General features: G+C 36.5%; 1 protein-coding gene across 12 annotated transcripts in view; it reads right to left on the bottom strand.

Annotated features, from left to right (window-relative positions):
- ATP2C1 (ATPase secretory pathway Ca2+ transporting 1) overlaps positions 1-16341 on the bottom strand; it is a 160949-nt gene that overhangs the window by 66340 nt on the left and 78268 nt on the right. For 11 of the 12 annotated variants that reach the window (XM_004003346.6, XM_060395824.1, XM_042237119.1 and 8 more), the window contains 6 exons: positions 15554-15664; positions 14170-14286; positions 10443-10532; positions 8205-8240; positions 4586-4647; positions 4124-4232 (listed from right to left, as the gene is read on the bottom strand). In XM_004003346.6, the coding sequence (XP_004003395.1) occupies positions 4124-4232; positions 4586-4647; positions 8205-8240; positions 10443-10532; positions 14170-14286; positions 15554-15664 (525 nt within the window). Of the gene's footprint in view, positions 1-4123; positions 4233-4585; positions 6257-7343; positions 7389-8204; positions 8241-10442; positions 10533-14169; positions 14287-15553; positions 15665-16341 lie in introns of those variants that run through there. The other variant, XM_060395835.1, reaches the window with a different exon arrangement.

Consider the following 16341-nt stretch of genomic DNA (forward strand, 5'->3'; position numbering starts at 1 on the left):
TGTCTAGAAAAGAAATGTACCTCATTAGCTTTCTTATGTCTTCAGTCAACACATTTAAGTCTAGAAAAAAAAAAAAAAAGGCTCAACTCTTTCAGTAAAATTGCCTCAATCTACTGTCAAAGTAGTTGCAAAAACCTGCCTGTGGTACCAAGTAGTAGGTAAAATAATAGGAGAAAGAAGTTATCAGAAGGAATTAAAGATGGTCAACTATACATGTAAAGTGGATTAACCAAAACAAAATCAACCTAAGCAGCACAGCACTGCCAAATAAAACATGTGCTGATGAAGTGCTGAAAAGCTAACAGATAGAGGGGAAACAATCACAACTAATCAAATACTCCACAAAGCATCTATTTCTAAATTTCACAGCATCAAGCATTAAAATGTAGAAAATATTCTCCTATTAAATTCACACTGTATCTTTAATACATATTTGCTGAATGGATAAAATATGTACTAATCCACATTCTGACAATTTTTCTTCTACATGCATGAGATAATGTTAGTTACCTGAGATAATTCTCAAGTGCTGCTGCCCTTGTGTGCTCAGTTGTGTCTGACTCTTCTCAGCACCATGAACTGCAGCCCACCAGGCTCCTCTGTCCATGGAATTTTCCAGGCAAGAAAACCTGAGTGGGTTTCCATTTCCCACTCAAAGGGAATCTTCCCAATTCAGGGACTGAACCTGCATCCCTTGTGTCTCCTGCACTGGCAGGTGGATTCTTCACCACTGCACCACCCTTGTGTAAATGAAAGCCCTTAAATACTTGACCAAATCAAATGGTGTTTTGAAGTTTCTATGTCATTATACTGTAATGGGAAACATTTTCTTCTATCTATCCGAGCAAGGAAGTCTGCTTCTGATTAAGAAAAGAAGCACTCCAGAATAAATGGTAACAAAAACTTCCCAGATTCTTAGGCAGAGGAGAAGAGGATTTATATTAAGTGACAGGCCTACTACATCTCTAAGGAAAAATAATTCAAGGTCTTGTCAGTAACTAAGTATCAGGGATAGGAGGAAGGGACAAGAATGAGTAAGAAAGATATAGAAAGACCTACTAAGGGGAGAGAGAAGGTAATAAAGTAAAATTAACATTCCCAATACTTACTGTATTGTATTATTTCCACTCAACAATTAAAGCAATCTGATATCTTTCAAAGGATAAATTTTTAAGTATTTGGAAAAAAGACTTCTCTCTATTCCAAGATTAAATGAAGCTTGTACTTATTATAATTCCAAATGTCCTTCAGGCTTTCCATAACCTCCATATGAGAACCCATGTTCTGGGACACATCAGGCATTCAAAGAATGAAAGCTACAGACACGCCAATTCCTACCGATGAGACTGGTGTGGCTCATGGACTCTGGCCTCCTTTCACTAGGTGTCTAACTCGGCCCCTTCAATGTATCCTACACCTAGTGGCAAGATTAAAGGTAACACCATTGCCAGCTGGTTATGACCTTCAAAGACAAATCCCAACCCATAACATCTGAAGCAGAGCTTGGTTTCCAACACTCCACTGGATTCTGATCCCACCAGATATGTTCTATCTACTCCTAACTACTCCAGCTCTGGATCACATACCAGAACACTCACAGTGACTCTGCAGATTCTAAATTCTGCAGCTGTTCCATCTCTACCCAGTACTACCCTCTGACTGGGCTTCCCCAGTGGCTCTGGCTTAATGGTAAAGAATCCGTCCGTAGCACAGGTGACTTGCAGGAGACTCAGGTTCAATTCCTGGCTTGCAAAAGGCCCCTCGAGAAGAAAATGGCAACCCGCTCCAGTATTTTTGCCTGGAAATCCCCATGGACAGAGGAGCCTGATGAGCTACAGTCCATGCATGGGATTGCTAAGAATTGGACATGACTGAGCAACTAAACCACCACCACCACCTGTCAGTTATCACCAGCAGACCAATCGCTGTCTTGAGGCATTCTCTCATTTCACTCCAATCAGAAGTAACCTCTCCCTTACCGAAATTTTCTACTCCATTTTTTGTACTTCTGTTTCATTTACCCAGTTTTAAATCTTATGGTGAGATCTCTGAGGGTATGAACTCTATCACACCTTCTCTGTGTTTCCCACAATACATAATACATAATACTCCCATAAAGATCTACCAATTCACTACAGGGACACCTCAAAAGACTCTATGAGAAAGATGTATATTTAAAGGAAAAAAATTTTTAAACATGTTTAGATATGTCACTTTTTTATATCGACTTTGATAATCTCAGTATTTTCAGTAAATATTTAACACATTTACAATTAAAATAAGCACTAATACAATGGGATTCTATACATCTTCCTACTATTTGTTCTCCACTTGAGCCAACTACTTATTCTATATTCCTATTTCTGTTCTTTTATTTTTTGCCTTCATTTAAATTTTAAAAGTTGTTTCTTTTCTTATACATTTTTTAAAATTTTAACTATAGTTGATTTCAAATTGTAGTATCAGTTCAGTTCGGTTCAGTCACTCAGTCATGTCCAACTCTTTGCGAACCCATGAATCGCAGCACGCCAGGCCTCCCTATCCATCACCAACTCCCAGAGTTTACCCAAACTCACGTCCATCAAGTCAGTGATGCCATCCAGCCATCTCATCCTCTGTCGTCCCCTTCTCCTCCTGCCCCTAATCCCTCCCAGCATCAGAGTCTTTTCCAATGAGTCAACCGTTCTCATGAGGCGGCCAAAGTATTGGAGTTTCATCTTTAGCTTCAGTCCTTCCAATGAACACCCAGGGCTGATCTCCTTTAGGATGGACTGGTTGGATCTCCCTGCAGCCCAAGGGACTCTCAAGAGTCTTCTCCAACACCACAGTTCAAAAACATCAATTCTTCGGTGCTCAGCTTTCTTCACAGTCCAACTCTCACATCCATACATGACCACTGGAAAAACCATAGCCTTGACTAGACAGACCTTTGTTGGCAAAGTAATGTCCCTGCTTTTGAATATGCTATCTAGGTTGGTCATAACTTTCCTTCCAAGGAGTAAGCGTCTTTTAATTTTATGGCTGCAATCACCATCTGCAGTGATTTTAGAGCCCCCAAAAATAGTATAGTTGATTTCAAAGAACAGTTAAGATCAAACCAGTCAATCCTAAAGGAAATCAACCCTGAATATTCATTAGAAGGACTGATGCTGAAGCTGAAGCTCCAATCCTTTGGCCAACTTATGTGAAGTGCAACTCATTGAAAAAGACTCTGCTGATGGGAATGATTGGGGCAAGAGGTGAAGGGGGAGACTGAGGATGAGACGGTTGGATGGCATCACCAACTCAATGGACATGAGTTTCAGCAAACTCTAGGAGATAATGAAGGACAGGGAAGCCTGGGATGCTGCAGTCCATGGCATCACAAAAAGTCAGACATGACTTAGTGACTGAACAACAACACAGTTGACTTTAATGTTGTTTTCATTTCAGCTATACAACAGTGATTCAGTTATACATTCTATTGTTTTTCCTATTCTTTTCCATTACGATTTATCATAGTTCCCTTTGCTAACAGTAGGACCTTGTTGTTTACCCATTCTGCATATCATAGTTCACATCTGCTAACCCCAACCTCCTGTTCCATCCCTTCCCTAATCCCCATGCCCTTGGCAAATACAAGTATGTTTTCTGTTTGAGTCTGTTTATTTCAAAGGTAGGTTCATTTGGGTCGTATTTTAAATTCCACATATAAGCAATATCACATGGGGTTATGTCTTTCTTTTTGCTGCAAATGGCATTATTTCATTCTTTTTCATGGCTGAGTAGTATTTGATTGTATATATGTACCTTCATTGTGAACAAATACCTTCTTTATCCACTTCTGTCAATGGACATTTAGGTTGATTCCATGTCTTGGCTATTGTGAATAGTGATGGATGATCACAGGGGTGCATGTATCTTTTTGAATTATAGGTTTGTCTGGATATATTTTTTAGCCCCTTCCACCATGAGGACATAGCAAGAAGGCAACAGCAATGAACAAGAAAGAGGGTCCTCACCAGGACACAACCATGCTGGTCCCCTTGATCTTGGACTTCCAGATGCCAGAACTATAAGAAGTAAATTTATCTCTGTGGTAGTTTGTTAGAGCTGCTCAAACAGACTAAGACATCAAACTCACCTCAAACAAGCGCAAGTCAGCAGGAACCCTGTCCCCAACTGAAAGGCAAACTGTATCACCTGGAACTAAGTCTCGTGCAAGCGTATGCTCCAATTTTCCTTCACGCACACTGTAACATAAAACAGAAATAGCCACAGCTGAAGAAAGCAAGCAAGACCCCTTACTTTAAGAAATTCCTTCCAATGGGCTTGCCTGGGAAAAATATATTGCATTATCACACAGTCACATACAAAAGGTATCTGCTAAATAAATCCATGTCTCAATAATCTCAATAAAATCAGAAGTAACAAAAGTTTTAATAGTACAACTTGCTATAATGAATAGACCATGAATTTTTCATGTCAGATTAATGGTTTCTACCTTATGTTCAGACAAATCTTGGGCCACAAGGTATATTGTACTAGTCACATTTAATTTCTACTTTTAAGAGTAGAAATCCGTTATCAGAAACAAGGATCATACCAATGGCATTCTGGTGGCATAAGTTTACTTAGTTCTTCAAGAGATTTTTCTGAACGATATTCCTATTAAAAAAAAAGAATATTAGTAAACAATATTTACGAAGAAACGCAATAAGCACATTCTTAAGAACATATGCTATGTTAGACTTAAACATTTACCTAAACCATTATTTTAACACTTCTCCAAATTTTTATCTTTTTGTTTACTTATACTCCCATGCAAAAACGCTTGTCCTTTATAAATGTTATATTATAGGGACCAAACAATCTTTTATAATTATATATTCTCAATTCTGTATTTCAATATTCAGTGTACAAACCTAAGGTCAAGTTACTGATAAAGTGAAGAAAACTAATATTAGTATAACCAAAGAGTATGTAATTTTCAGTCATTAAAAAGTTAAGATTACTGAGCCTCATAATTAAGATAATTTTACTTTCAGTGTTTAATGACCAAGGAAGTCAAACAATTAAATGCAAATAACACTGGCACTGAAGATTCACGCCATGGCAACTGTAAAGTTTTGTGAAATATGTCTGTGGGAGAAACATGAATTAAACAAGGAGTGAGACATGGCTGCCCTACCCCAAAAGACATGTTTCCCAAGACTCTGATTCACCCAAAGGGGAAATTCTCAGGAGCCCTAACTCTGTGAGGCTCAGTCTTCCTCCATCCATATAATCACAGCTGACAGTCAGAGACATCCTTCAACACACTATACTATTTAGTCCAACTTCAATGGACTGTCTCACTTCATGCAACGTCACTGCTATTTTTGTCTCATTCTGCACTAAGTACACCAACTTTTTGATCTAAGGTTAAAAAGGGAGGAGAAGGAGTAGGGAGAGTAATGGAAGTGAAAGTTGGGGTGGGGGGAGTTCTGAAATGACTGCAGTTCTAGCAAAAATCAAAACTGCACATCCATCACAAACATTTTCAAATAGAAAATGCAAAGCTATATAAGAATAACTTAGAAATAAATCTGTCTTTACTACTAAGACAAGAGGAACAAATGTGAGAGTAAGGTAAATCTGTAAATATAAAAATCACAAGACACCCAGTGCAATATACAGCATAAGGAACATTATAATTTTGTATGGGGACAGATGGTTACTAGACTTATCATGGTGATCACTTCATAAGGCATACAAGTATCAAATCACTATGTAGGGCACCTGAAACTAACAACACTGTATGTTAACTATACCTCAATTTTAAAAAAAATTACAGACACCCCTCCCCTAACTATATCAAGGATATTAAGGAGTTTAGAAGTTTTCCAAAAATTCCATAAAAGGCTAGAAAATACTCACCAGTCCTAGATCCTAGTCATGTAAGACATAAAAGCTGCCCAATTTTTACCTCCCTCTTTAAACTTCTTAGCCTTTACTCCCTACAACTACAAAGTGAAGTCGCTCAGTCGTGTCCAACTCTTTGCGATCCCATGGACTGTAGCCCACCAGGCTCCTCCGTCCATGGGATTCTCCAGGCAAGAGTACTGGAGTGGGTTGCCATTTCCTTCTCCAGGGGATCTTCCCGACCCAGGGATCAAACTCAGGTCTCCCTCATCGTAGGCAGACGCTTTAACCTCTGAGCCACCAGGGAAGCCCCTGTATCAAAATGATCCTTCAACATACCACCAAAAACTTGACAGCCATCTCAAATGAACACCTAAAAGTTAAATTTTAAATTTATTGTAAAGGCAGCATCAATATGTAATTATACAGAACAATTAGCTATTTTTATGGCTGCAAGGAGGTATAAGAGGGATGGGAAATGGAGATTAGAAAGGATAGTGGAGTCAGATACAAACATTAAAGGACTATAAAAAGCACTCTTCAAAAATATAGGTAAAAACACAAATATAAATAATACTAAAAAATGAAGACTTTCTGAAAGATTTCTGACAGTTTTCTGACAAAGCATTAATGTAAATTCAACAAAGAGTAAATAAGACCCATGTAGAGAGGATTTTTAATTGTCACTTGCAGAATATTTTGTTCTGTCATAAGCACATGTGGGGAAAAGGCTCACATCTGCATAAAAAAATCAGAACTGCCAATCTGAAACTGGGCTTTTCAAAAATGTTTCAATTTGTTCTTGAGTTTTCCTTCAAACGGACCTATCGTAAAGATACTTGGCAGATGGTTTCAGCCATTAAGATTTAAGGTGTGCAACACCATTTTTAGTAAAAGTCCATACAATGTTAAAATCATCATTTTGTGGAACTTTTTTTGAGGGTGGGAGTTATTTACCAAGCTACTAAGGTCTTCGATTTTGTTGTTGTTTAGTCACTAAGTCATGTCCAACTCTTCTGCAATCCTATGGACTGTAGCCCGCCAGGCTCCTCCATGGGATTTCTCGGGCAAGACTACTGGAGTGGGTTGTCACTCCCTTCTCCAGGGGATCTTCCCAACCCAGAGATCAAACCCTGCATCTCCTGCATTGGCGGGCATATTCTCTTACCAGTGAGTCACCAGGTAAGCCCATAAGGTCTTCCATACAAAATGGTAATTCTCTAAGAATTCTTATGAAGCAAGCCACTCCACACATCTGTAGCACTACTAGTGATGCAAAAGCATTCCAGCTACTGGTCCAATGGGTCGGGCATACCATGCAAATGACCATGAATGAGACCCAGCCTGGAATGACCTCTGCTAAACTAGCCCTCAACCTGCCTTAAGGTAATTTTTATGTTAAAACATAAAAGAGCATTTCCTACATATAGGATTCCTGATGGTGTACTAATGCAACTCACAAAGTTGTTGCAGATAATCTGATTCCAACCGGCTTTTTTACACTGGGTGGCTATAAAACAAATTACTAAATTAGAAATTATCACAGGACACCTGGATGATGACAGGAAATATCCAAGGAATATATCACAGATGTGAAAATAACCACAGCCACTTAAAATATGCTCTTTTGATTATAAACATGAACTTCAAATGACATATTAGTTTTCCTTAAATTAGAATATTTCTTCTAGTTTTATTAACAGTGCTTCAAATTTTTAACCATCAAATGACACCTGCCAACATTGTTCTAAAACCTGCAGAAGTTATCAGATATTTAAAGAAGCATAAAACTAAGCCCATGTTTCTGTCTACACTAGTCAATAGAAATTCAGACATTATCTCTACATTACTAATTTTTTTAAACAGGGTTCCTTTTCATAAATTTTCTTTACTGTCTCAGTGCCTGTGCTGAATGGGGAAGTTTGATCCAGATCAGAACATCCCTTCCATGGATGAACAAGGAGTCTGAACCCTGACCCAATTTTTTAACTGGAAAAAATGTAAAAGTCTACTGCTGGATTTTATTTCTGTTTCTGTACTTTTTGTTTCCATCTGCTTCAGTCAACTTTAAATAGAAACACCATCAAATAGAAAACTAGATTTTCTTCATGCCACTGACTAAATCAAAGCAGTCGTGTTGGTTCCACAAACTTCCTTTAAGAGTTATTGTTTCTGAAATTATTTCAAAAACATAGAGCAAATTATTCTGAACAACATACCCATCCCCCAATAATTAAACATTTTAACATAAACCAACTTGATTTTTTGAAGCAATTAACTAAAATACCACTTTATAATGTTATCAAAATGGACTTACTCACCTGAACGAAGGCGACCGTAACAACGATAAGTATTGCCTAAACAAAACAAAGAAACAAGTTTTTTAAATCAGACACTGCAGCTTCTGAAATCGTATTTTATTTTTCTGACTCTATCTGCAGCCCCAAGACACCAGACACTAAGTGCAGGACAGCCAGGGAAGGAATCACAATTCTGCCTTGAGGCCTAGGGGTGGAAAAACCCACAGCCGACAGGAGTCTGCCTCCCCAGGATTGTTTCTTAAGCGCTCTGATCTCAGGATCCCTTTACAAACTGAGGACCAGCTTTCGTTTATGTGACTAATAGCTACTGATATTCACCATATTAAATACTTCTTTAATTACTGGGTTTTAACTTCCACTTTCATCTAAAAAACGTAAGTGCATTATATGTTAACACGTACAATATTTTTTATGAAAAACTCTTTTGCAATCCCACAGATTGTAGCCAACCAGGCTCCTCTGTCCATGGAACTTCCCAGCAAGAATACTGGAGTGGGTTACCAATTCCTTCTCCAGAGGATCTTCCCGACTCAGGGATCAAACTCATGTCTCCTGAATTGGCAGGTGGGATTCCTTACCACTGAGCCACCAGGGAAGCCATATGAAAAATATATCACTCCTCAAAATTGTGAGAAAAGTGGCAGTGTTTTCAATTTTTCTATCTTTGGTGTCCGCTTTAATACTGGGTTGGCCAAAAAATTTGGGTTTTTCCATTCTCCTATCTGCTTCTGCATTTAATTTATTGACATGTTAATTTGGCTAAAGTTTATGAAAAAAATTCAACCTCATACAGATACTGTTGGATAGGGAAGAGTTTATTTTAAAAGCCTTTTCAAATAATTGTGGTTTTTATTCTTAGCTACTACAGCAAAATTAGACAACTTCTAGTAACTTGAAAAGTAATTTGCAATGTAGAATCTAAAACTAGATCAGTGAACTTTTCACAGTCTGTTATATTAGAATCAGTCTCCTTACTATTGTGAATGAATATTTTGTATCATCATGCACAGGTCATTTAGAAAAGGTTGATTCACTGGGTTATTCAAATCTTCCAAGTGTTGACACATTTTATAATTGTTCCCAAAAAATCACATTCACTGAAATCACTACTGATCTCATTAGAATAAGGTCTTAAAATAGGGGAGCTATCCAGCATAAAAATTTTGCAAAGTTCTAGTTACTACTGAAAGCTTGAAGTTTACCATTGGTAACAAATTCTGTCAGTTGTTTCTCTTGTAGTGAAAGGTTATTTCACTCACTTTCAAAAAAAAGTATGCCAATTATTCAAGTCTTAATACCTATAGTTTGTGTATCAGTCATTCTTTGGAGTAAAAGGCTAGTTCACTTCAGCACACGGCCTTTCCTTGGGACAATCACCATACTTCAATCAGTACTTCCTACTTCATCACACAGAACATTAAAACCTATATACTTAAGGATCAAGATTTAGTAAAATTATTTTTTACTATTTTATCAAAAACATTACTAAGAGAAACAGTGAAAGAAAACATTAAGTACTAGACAGTTTACTAGATAGGTGCCACTATCTTGACTCAGACCAAATGGTTTTACCCACATCACTTTTGCTCCATTAATGCAAATGTCTATAGCAAAAAGACAAATAACATTTTAGCTTTATGAAAGTAGTTTTGGCCTCACATGCTCCCTAAAATAATCTCATAGACTTCCAGGAGTCCACAAGCAAAAGCTGGAGACTTTGAAGCTCTGTGTTCATTTCTCCTGTGCAGTTAAGCAAAACACACTTGCTTTAACCAATGCCTAGACTTACTATAAATTTTTATACTACAATGAAGCAGAGGGCAAGGAAAAAAAAGATGAAAACTAGAATAACCTAGCTGGAGAGAACAAAACCTTACATAGTAAATATACAGTGCATTGTTAAATATTTTTAATTTCAAAAATGTCAGGCTTCAGTTCACAACTAGTCAAACATACTCTGAATTGGAAAGTAAAAGAAATTGAATATTTAATTGGAAAATTATTATAAAATGTTTCACATCTATGAAATTATCAGGTTGTTAAATAATTCCCAAGGGTGCCAATCACAGACCCTTGAACATTACTTGAGATCACTGCAACTAAAACCAGAATCTTAAAAAAAAAAAAAGCAAACCTGAAGAAAACAATAAGGCATCTCTCAATTCATATTCTAAAATAAAAGCCAATCCTAATTTATACAATTAACTAACAATTTAAAAATACATATATTTTTCTTACCACAGTGATACTGACAGCATCATCAAACTGATGCATTAAAACACTGATGACTGCAGAAGCCAGAAGCAGCATAATAAGGGGATTTTTAAACTGAAAGTGAAAACAAACAGCAATTCAAACAGTTTTGCATGAATGACAGTTGTATACCATCACAACAAAAGCCTTAAAAAAGGAATACACATGTATTTTTAGTACTTATTAATTTAACCAATAAGCTGTTCTGAATCTCTACTGGGTCTAGAATAAATGGAAAATGACTTTAATAAAGATTTATATTAAGCACTGGTTAGAATACCTAAATTATGAACTTCAAACACTCTCATCATTCCTATATTTTAAGTAAATGGGCATAAATTACAATTCTGTGGTTGACCCACCCACCATAGGAACAACCAGACCCCACCCACCAGTGCAACTAAGAGCATACAGTAAGATCCTCGCCACAGAAGAAGCTGAATATTTTCCCAACACTGGTTTCCCTGACATCTAGCTAGCAGAGACAATAGTATCTAAAGAAATAAAAACCACAGTACCAACTCAATCAAGAAGCTCTTAAAACAAACAAGCATCAGAACAACCCCAAATCCTTCCAGTTGGACATCCCAGTTAAACGTCAGAGCTCCATTGCTGGAGTGCCTTCCTCTGATGAAATGCTCCCAATAGCCGTCAAAGCTGCAAGGTCACTTTGCAAAGAATCCATCACAGCAGATAGCCTCAGCCTCTGGGTATCATTAACTCTGAAATTAGACACCACCACCTCCTACTTCCTTTATGGTTCCATTCCCTGGCACAGATCTACAACTCTGCTTCACATCAGAATCTTGTGAAGGGCTTCCAACAAATGTCCACATTCACACCATAGCAATCAAATCAGAATCTCTGGGCACAGGACCCAGGTTTTAGCATTTTTAAAGCATTCCCCCAAGTGACTCTAATGCACAGAGGATTGAAAATCACTGCTCTAACAAAATAAAACTAAAACTGCAATGTGGTTCAGGGTTGACAAACCACATACAAACTGAGTCAGAATACCTGTTTTGAATCCAATTCCTTAATTTTTTAAGCCCCAGAGGTGCTTCATCTACTAAAATACTACCTTGTACTAAAAACTGTGTAAGGATTAACCAAGAATGTATATTAAAGCACTGTGTATACTATAAAACCCGCCAATGTTAGCTGTTATTATCACACTCTGAAAGCAAGCTTCACAATCATTTTATTTGCCCCTAAAAAAGCTGTGCCATGGTACTAAGGACACTACCTGATAGATGGCAGCCTCTAGACAAATGTCTGTAGAACAACAAAGATGCTGTTCTCTGTAGAGGAGTGAAGAGTCGCTCAGTGCTTTATGATTTAAAACTGATATTTAATGCTAATTACTGCTTAGCAATAATTAATAGCATTAATAATTAATGCTAATTATTACTTAAGTATATTACAGGCACTATATTTCATTTCATTCTCACAGCAATACCATGATGCAAGTACTCCGGCTTTGAAACAGGATCAAGAAAGTAAAACATTAAATCATATTACCCAGTCATAAGTCAAATCACTGTAATTTATAAATCCAGAATAAACTTCCGAAGCTCTGGATGATGTAGAAATATGGTAAAGGTGAGAATACAAAAATACACAAACAAACTATTACATTAAAAACAAGATGGACACAAAGTTCGTCCCTAAAAATTCAGTTTTTCTACTTTAGGCAAATTCAATTAACAACATGGTAAATTTTGCTTCATTAACAAGCAAGCCCCCTTAGAAAAGTTAAACATAGATCTTTTTTAAAAAAGAATCTGAAGATTAGAAGGCATTACAAAGTTTCTTTACTAAAAAGAATCTGTTTGACAAACTAACTCTACTAGCTAAAAATTGGCCACAGGAAGTTTGTAGCTTTTCACTAACATGCTTATTATCAAGATAAGAAAAATCCTACAGCAAATCATTCTGAAAAGATTAAAATATTAATAAAATATAATAGGTTGGTGTAAAAGTAAGTGCAGTTTTACAATGCTTAACTTTGCCATCTGATATTGGAATACATTCTTAAATAAATGTGGTTATGTTATACACCATTTTAATGCACATTTCACTTTGTTTTTCTGCCAATGACTTATTACTTGCTGTTTATGTTTATTTTAGACTAGGGAAATGATGTTAGACGAAAAGCAAATTCGAGCAATTTTCTTGAGTTCAAAATGTAAAGCAGCGGAGATAGCTCACAACATCAGTGATGGATTTGACCCAAGAACTGCTAATGAATGTACAGTGCAGAGGTGGATCAAGAAGTTTTGCAAAGGAGACAAGAGCCTTGAAGGTGAGGAGCACAGTGACTGGTCATCAGAAGTTGACAACAACCAACTGAGAGGATCATTAAAGGTGATCCTACACAAGAAATTGCCAAAGAACTCAACACTGACCATTCTATGGTCCTGCAGCATTTGAAGCAAATTGGAAAGGTGAAAAAAACTCCGTAAGTGGGAGCCTCATGAGCTGACGGCAAATCAAAAAATCATCATTTTGAAGTATCGTCTTCTCTTTTTTACGCAATGAAAACAAACCATTTCTTGATCTGACTGTGATGTGTAACAAAAAGCGGATTTTATATGACAACTGGCAACAATCAGCTCAGTGATGGACCAAGAAGAAACCACCAGGGAAGCCACAAGAAACTCCAAAGCACTTCCCAAAGCCAAACTCAGACCAAAACAAGGTCATGGACACTGTTTGCTGGTCTGCTACAGGTATGACTCACTACAGCTTTCTGAATCCTGGCCAAACCAGTACATCTGAGAAGTATGCTCCGCAAATCCATGAGACACACCAAAAACCACTGCCTAAAGCCAGCATCTGTCAGAAGAAAGGGCCCAATTTTTCTGCACAACAACACCCGACCTCACAGAGCACAACTAACACTTCAAAAGTTGAACAAATTAGGCTACAAAATTTTGCCTCATCCGCCATATTCACCTGACCACTCATCAACTGACGACACTTCTTCAAGCATCTCAACAAGTTTTTGAAGGACAAATGCTTCCACAACCAGCAGGAAGGAGAAAATGCTTTCCAAGAGTTTGTCAAATCCCAAAGCATAGATTTTTATGTTACAAGAATAAACAAACTTATTTCTCATTGAAAAAAATGTGTTGATTGCAATAGTTCCTATTTTGATTAATAAAGATGTGTTTGAGCCTAGTTATAATGATTTGATATTCACAGTCTGAAACCGCAATTACTTTTTCACCAACCTAATAATTTAAAATAGCTATTTTCTATTGATAGCCACTATCGCCTAAGATTATTATCTCCATTTTCTAGTTAAGACTCAGAGGATAATAAGGTACACACAAGCTATTAACAGTAATAAATAAAGGTGGAATTTGTAACCAGGCAGTCTGGATTCAAATGACCTTTTGCTAATTTTCTAAACTAGTCATATTACTTTAAAAAATACTAGCATTTCTATAATAAAATATATATATATAAGACACTTCCAAAGGAAACTACTATTATCACCTCCATGTGATATAAGCCCTTAAAGATTTACACACTAAAAATTATAGAAATTCAAACCTAATAGTAAACTCTAACAAATGAAACAAGTTAGTTAAAAAAAATTTTTTTTAATATTATTTCATTTCTCCATAAATAACTTCACAAAAGTAAAAAACTACATTAACAAAAGTACATGTAAACTACACAGCATGAGAAAATAAAAATATACCTGAGAAATATACTTCTTCCATAGTGGCTCATCTTCACTGATATCAAACTCATTCCAGCCATGGAAGGCTCTCCTATGACTTACTTCACATTTGTTTAGACCATTCTGAAGATCAGCCTATGAGATTTTATATATAAAAGTTACTGAAAATATTAGCAGAAAACAAATGAGAAAACACAAAAAAGTACATATGTATGGTCATATTTATAGGAACTTCTGTGACAATCAAAATTAATCTATGGGGACAAAGCATATCAGTGAGTGCCTGGGGCCAAGAGCAATGGAAGGATTAGCTACAAAAAAACACGTGGAATCTATATAGAGTGATGAAAATTTTCTACATCTTCATTGTGATGTTGGCTATATGTGCCAAAATGCAAGTGTATATTTAATGACTACATTGTAGTCTATATAAATTAAACCTCAATAAAACATGTTAATGTAAGCAACTAGATTAATAAACAAAAAAGTATGATTTTTATGTGGAAAGAGGAGTAACACAAAAGTGACAATGTACAGAAAGCAAATTGTAAGTACATTTTAACTAGTTTTCTTGGTTCCCACTGTTGTCTTACTGTCTTCTAAAATTAGTTTCTCCAAAAGATTATGCATCTTTCTTGTTCTCTGAGCCTATCAAAACTGAGGTTGGTATTACCTTTTGTTCTTAGACTGTACATTTATTCCAAAGAGAAAATCTGCAGTTCCTAAATTACTGAAAATAATGAAGTTAAGTCCTCAAACACCACCTACATTCTTCAGTCACTACCTCTCATGACTTGTTATTTGAAACTATCATTAAAGAATGAAATTACTTGCATCTCTGAAGTAGTTTCTCTGACCAAAAGCTTTATAATAGAGGTCAATAACAGAGTCTTGTGATATCTAAATATATTTAGAGTAAGTGGCTTTAAAACAAGAGTATAAATACAACCCGCCCCAAAAAAACCTTAAAAAAACGGTGGGGGTGGGGGGTATGCAATGCTTTTAATGCCATCATTAAAATACGTGAATTCTGAAGAGAAAATTTTAAATATCCTTTTCTTCATGTTCCATTAGACTGTGAAAAACTAGGAAGAGACTGAATTACATAAGCAAAATTTACTCACAGTTCTGAACTTATATTTAGCTTTTACAGTAGAAAACATAAAAAAGGATAAAACTCCTAACTCCACTTATGTTAATAATTAAATTGATCACTTTCCTAATCCAACTAATCCTCACACAGCACTAACAGTTTCCGGCAACACTAATGATCCAGAGCTGCATCGTCCTATCAGGGAACCACTAGCCACACACACCTGCAGAACAGAAAACTCTACTAGATAGCACTTAGCTAAGTGGCTCATTCTACTACACACTCCCTTCCTCCCCACCAAGAACTTACTTGGAGAATGCTTGCAACTTCACTGACTGGTAATTCACTTGCTTTTTTTGATGTCAATACCGGAATCATTGTCTCATTTTCAGAATTAGGAATTTTTTGAAAACGTGCAACCTAGGAAACAAAACCAAAGGAAAAATATTTGCATATACTAAACAATTCTAATGCTGTCCAGAATAAATGAAAATTCATATGTTCCCAGAAACTTTTATCACAGAAAACAAATATTTTCAGACTAACAAAGAATATCCAGTCCTATTAAGATAATTTTACACTAACATGCTATTCTAAAAAGTACATTTCAGAAAATAAGCTACCAGTGAAAGCTAGAATACAAAATAATTTTCATACTGCAAAAAAGGATGCTATTTCTACACCAAATTAATCAGTAAAAAGTAAAACAGATGTCCTGTCTAGCAGATTCCAATCGTTACACAGAGTCATAATCCTCTAAACTCATTACGTTTAACATGAGGTACAAGGAACAGCTAAGCTTGTTCCATTTTAACACTACTGTTGATCAGCTCATTTCTTAACTATCCAGACACCAGGCTACTCTGCCAAAGCACCAACACAGAACATGAGACTTATAGATCCATTCCCAAACCAGAGTAAATGGAAAGCAGAGAGACCAGACAAGCAGAGGACACACAGGTAGAGTGAAGGGACAAGTAGAATGAGTCTTAGAGACGATGGTAACCATGACACCTACCTGACGCAGCTTCATCAACAAATATCTACAGAAAGTGTTTTAACACAGTTCTAGAAATAAATCCCCAATCCACACTTCT

Source organism: Ovis aries, chromosome 1 (genome assembly GCF_016772045.2).
Source record: "Ovis aries strain OAR_USU_Benz2616 breed Rambouillet chromosome 1, ARS-UI_Ramb_v3.0, whole genome shotgun sequence".
NCBI lineage: Eukaryota > Metazoa > Chordata > Mammalia > Artiodactyla > Bovidae > Ovis > Ovis aries.